Source organism: Tigriopus californicus, chromosome 1 (assembly GCF_007210705.1).
Source record: "Tigriopus californicus strain San Diego chromosome 1, Tcal_SD_v2.1, whole genome shotgun sequence".
NCBI classification, from domain to species: Eukaryota; Metazoa; Arthropoda; class Copepoda; order Harpacticoida; family Harpacticidae; genus Tigriopus; species Tigriopus californicus.
In genome coordinates this window covers 16,387,109-16,391,921 of record NC_081440.1, presented here as the reverse complement: position 1 = coordinate 16,391,921, position 4,813 = coordinate 16,387,109, and the positions used below count along the sequence as shown (strand labels likewise).

The window sequence follows — 4,813 nt, the reverse complement described above, 5'->3', positions numbered from 1 at the left end:
AACTCTTGAGATGGAACATTTGTTCCTTCTGATGGCTGGCTGCTGGCTCCCCAAACTTTTCCCTTGGATCCATGTGCTCTCATCATTGCTTTGTACAAACAATTGAGGGACTGCGTATCGTTCCTACTCCTTGTGTACCACGACGAGCACTACTACTACTACTACTACTACTACTACTACTACTACTACTACTACTACTACTACTACTACTACTACTACTACTACTACTACTACTACTACTACTACTACTACTACTACTACTGTTCAAGTAATATGGTAGGTGGGGGACGTTTGTCTTTTCCACATGCTTGAACCGTGACGAGTGGTCCTTGTCAAGGACTTCTTTTCGTTGATTCTTGTTGTTGTTTTTGTTTTGAGAGTGTGTGCGTGTGTGCATGAGATCGTTGACAAATACAGATATAGAAGCAACCGAAGATCAGGAAAATGACACGGAATGACGGTGCACCAGCCTCCTGTCCACGGACAGTACGCACGGAAAGTACGATCAGACGTTAGTCTTCCAGCCAATCCTATCCTGATTGTGTGCTTCAATACAAAAAGTGGGAAGATACAGTGCCGTCAATGATTGGACCTTGGTGGACGACATTTCCTGGTTCCAAGGCCTTGTCGCATCACGCCGTCACTTTTAGGAAGCATCATACAATCCAAATACGGTCGATGAACATAGTATTCTAGAGAGAAAACCTACCCCTATTCTTTCTTTCTCTCTCCATGTGTCAATATGACATGAAATTATGCTGATGAAGCACTGGCACTTCAATTTTCCGTCGGGACCAAATTTAACCACCCAATTGACGACGACGTTCTCGGGGTTTCTCAGTCATCATGATGCTTGGTTCTTGGGCGGATGTTCGCCGAAATTGCTCCCTGATCCGGGCCGGCTCATCTTGGCCATTCGGTCAATCTGATCTTCCTGCTCCAGCCCCCAAAGTCTCGTGGTTCATGTCCAATCGTTGGCACCACGCCCCTGGCCATTATTCCAGTTGTGCTACGGATTGCCGTTCTTCGGGCGCGAATCTTTCGACGGGAAACCTGCCATTCGTCGACGATGGAGTCTCGCGGTTGCCAAACGGACAAGATCCAGCATCGCGGACCTGGACCCGTCTCCGGGAGGGTGCCGGCCCACCCCTCGGCCCACCCCTCGGAGCAAGAACAGCCTTGTCCGTCTAAAACGGATGTGGTTCCCACGTTTCACCCTATTAGTAAGCACCTCAATCGCACCTTTAGTCAGAAGTTGATCCGCCGTCGGCGGAAAGTGGGTCGGACCTTAAAGTGTTTGTGGGTGTTCACCCCGCTGTCGTGCCTTTTCGCCCTCTCCTCGTTTACCTCGTCTGTGATATCGTCGGACTGGCTGCGGACAGAGGAGAAAATGCCCAACCTAAATCGGACCATCCTCTTCGGACCCAACAAGTCGCCAGAGTATCTGCCCAAATTCACCACATCTGGCCTCTTCGAGTTGTGCTTCACTCAGCGTGAGTTCGTCTCCCAAATCATAGACACAAAGAGTACAAACATCTCATCTTAGATGAGATTAGACAGGCCTAGATTTACGACGGCTCTTTAAGTCGTCGTCCTTGGATCAAGATTTGAACATTGGCCAGGAATAATTAGTTTGGCTGAGGGTAAGCTCACTTATTAGGCTTTCGAATTGCTCTCTTAAGCCTGTCTAAGCCCCTTTGTGACGGAAATTTCCGCCCTTGTCTTCCATGCCACCAATAGATGTACTACTCTAGGCAAGTTTCCAGTGTGAAAGTGGTAAATCACCCAAAGAGGATGAATTGCATTGTCCCGGTCTATTGGTTTACTTGAGCTTCGAGGGTGTTTGTGTCTTTTTTCTGCTCCTCTCATTCGTTGGGTTGCTCTTTTGGACTAGACAAGATCAGGGCAGAAGGATTTGCATTTTAGCCCGACATACGTACGTACACGCGTACTACGTACTGTATGTACCTTGTATGCATGTAGATAGTTATGCCTGTGATTTGGCTTTGGACCATTCACTGGTCAATCGAGTAAGGAAGTGAGTGAGTGAGTAAGTGGCCGTGACTGTTGTCGATACGGTAGATCGACTTCGAGGATGCATGGATGGTTTTCCCCATCCTCGTTGTCCTTCCTGTCATCGTCAACCTCGCCGGTCGTGACTGGAGGGCGGATTTGAAAGTGACCCACAAGAAATGAACATAGTCAGTCATATAATCTGACGTTTTCGGACCGTCAGAACTTCCTCTCCATTTTGACCTAGCGTAGCTAATAGAAACCGGAGAAACCCATCTCCGTGAGCTGTGAACACTTGCTTACTGAAATAGTGGTGGCTGTCGTTACTAATGTTGTTGGAAAAGGGAAATAATCGCTTTCATTACAAATGCCTTTTTTGGAAAACTTCCAATCATTTGTAATCTAATAAAAAATAGGAAAAAAAACTAAGGAGCAAAGGAGCAATTATGGCATGGTAATCCACCAACACAATCTAATTTTTGTATAAAAGTCAAGACAGTTTTTTCAATCGATCTTACAACTGACTAGCATTCAGCTTAATTTACAGTCAGAGGATTTGAGTTTATGAAGTAGAGTTGTCAAATGAAAATTTGCATAAGCCAAGTTTCTGCAAGTTTCAATCAATGATTATCTCTTGAAAAGCCTTATGCCACATGCAAACTATGAATTCAATGGGGATTACTTTCGTCCAAAACATTTTATTCAGATTCGTAATTTAAAAAGTCAAGATGGTCGCACACTTACTTTTTGTTTTTTATGCTGCCCGGTTTAAAGAGAACCCACCAAATGTGACAAAACTATAGTTATTATTCAATGCATGTCCTTTGTGTGCACGAAGCTCAGACAAATGAGACTTGCAGAGTGTTGAAAGTTGAAAGCAGGGTTTTTCGAGCAAACCATGGACAAATTTCGGCCGGATAATCATGTGTAAGTTCTACTTGAACCGTCAGGGTTGCAATACTTGTCTGTTGCAGAAAGTAGTCTTAGTAGTTGTTTGTATCTATACCCGTCAAAGTACTGCAAAACCCTCGGCGACTTTCAAAGCCTCCAGCCCATGCCTGAAGCTGGGTCTCACCTTCCTAACGAAGTTCTGGAACAGGTTGGCCCACACCTTGTTGACGGAGCACTTCGGGGAGTCGATGTAACAGGCCTCCACTCCACATATTACCCTTGATTTCACAATCACAGGGAAAACAAAACAATATCGAGGAGAGAGTGGTCACTTGATCCTGCAGGGTCTCATCAATCTTCTCCTTCACCTATGCCAAAACGTGGCCTCCATGAATGAGCTTCCAATTGCGACCTCCACTGCCCACCCTCCTCCTCGGCCCATTCCCGTCATTCAAAAGACTCTAGATCTTGTACCAAGTCGACCACGTTACGATGCTGGAAATAGGTACGTTGGCGTTCAAAAAGGCAGCCACACGTACATTTTGCCTCCATAAACAGCTCACAAAAGCTTCATATTACTGCCAGTATCCCTTTTTTAGACCTATGATTCATGATGAATTTGTGATAGGACGAGTCAAGATTGCAGCAGTCCGGTAGAGGGCTTAGGTCGAATCTACAAATGAGTTGTTAAAAGTACGTAAAAAGCCTTGGAGAGACTGAAATTTCATTCAGTGGCCTTTTGGTCGGTGGCATTAATTAATCTATTCAATGGTGAATGATGAAGATCATGACATTGAGAAAATTTCGTCCATATGAGGGACTGAGGGATAGTCCTCCAATTCATGAAAAGACCATTCAGAAGCATCTTTGATTTTGATTTTTGTTGTTGTTTGTAACTCTCTGACCCAAAAATTGATTAGAGTTGGCGAACTCAACTTGTTTTTGAATAAAGGGCTGATGTACGTAGACCTTTGCTTAAGAAATGATCCAAGTCTGACTTGAAGCCTACTACTTCCTGATAAACAAATTTGCATCTATTTTTTCGCCAGAAATTCAGACATCCAATTCGCCATTATGTTCACATTTCCTAAGACTGTTCTAAGTCAAGCTATGTTGTTTTGGGGGGTCTTCTTTCATGGCTTATCGAATCTATTATAGAAGTATCCATGTTTGATGCCATTGCTCCATAGAAATCGGTACCTAGGCAAAAGCCTTTGTTCGGCCACATTGAAGATTGTGTTAGACCATGGATGGGAGTGCGACAAGTCTGAGCCACAGATGGTTGTTGATGAGCGACGATATGTATGGCATGGCAATGGATGGAGAATAGAGAGTAAACGTTGATGCAGTAAGGAAAAGACAGGCTTGGAGGGAAGGAGTGAGTGCCCAAGGTTCGTTATTTGCCGATGTCCATTATGTAAATTTCCATCCATGACTCAAACTGTATTCAGTTAGCCAGTCCAACTGGTACATCCGCCTTGGCCGTACAGCTTATGTAAATTTCCATCCATGACTCAAACTGTATTCAGTTAGCCAGTCCAACTGTCGGAGTGAGACATGTGCTCGAAGAAGTCTTTGAGGAATGGACGGAATGGGTTGGCTGATCTGGTTCCCTACAGGATGAGATACAATAGGTTGGGCATGAATCTAGTCGATGCCTCTGACTGGCCTGAACTAGTGGCTAATGGAACATTTCAGGCCAAATTTATCATTGGCCTCATTGGCATTGACTGCCTTGCATCTTGGCGCAGAGAGCTGCACTCTCTTTTGCTCCTTTGCTCTCTTTCTGTCTTTCTCTCTTTCTCTCTCACTCTCTTTCTCTCTCACTCTCGGTCTTCTTCTTCTTCTTCTTTGGCGAAGTGCTACCTCAGAGGCTCTCGTCGAGAGACCACCAATCATGATGATCATC

The 4,813-nt window shown here is 44.8% G+C and overlaps 1 protein-coding gene across 1 annotated transcript in view; it reads left to right on the top strand.

The window, feature by feature from the left end:
• The first annotated feature begins 220 nt into the window (after positions 1-220).
• The window catches only part of LOC131884462 (uncharacterized), a 38,967-nt gene continuing 34,374 nt past the window's right edge, over positions 221-4,813 (top strand). Inside the window, exon 1 of the mRNA XM_059232256.1 lies at positions 221-1,493. Within this exon, the coding sequence (XP_059088239.1) occupies positions 1,070-1,493 (424 nt within the window). The 5' untranslated portion in view covers positions 221-1,069. The remainder of the gene's footprint in view (positions 1,494-4,813) is intronic.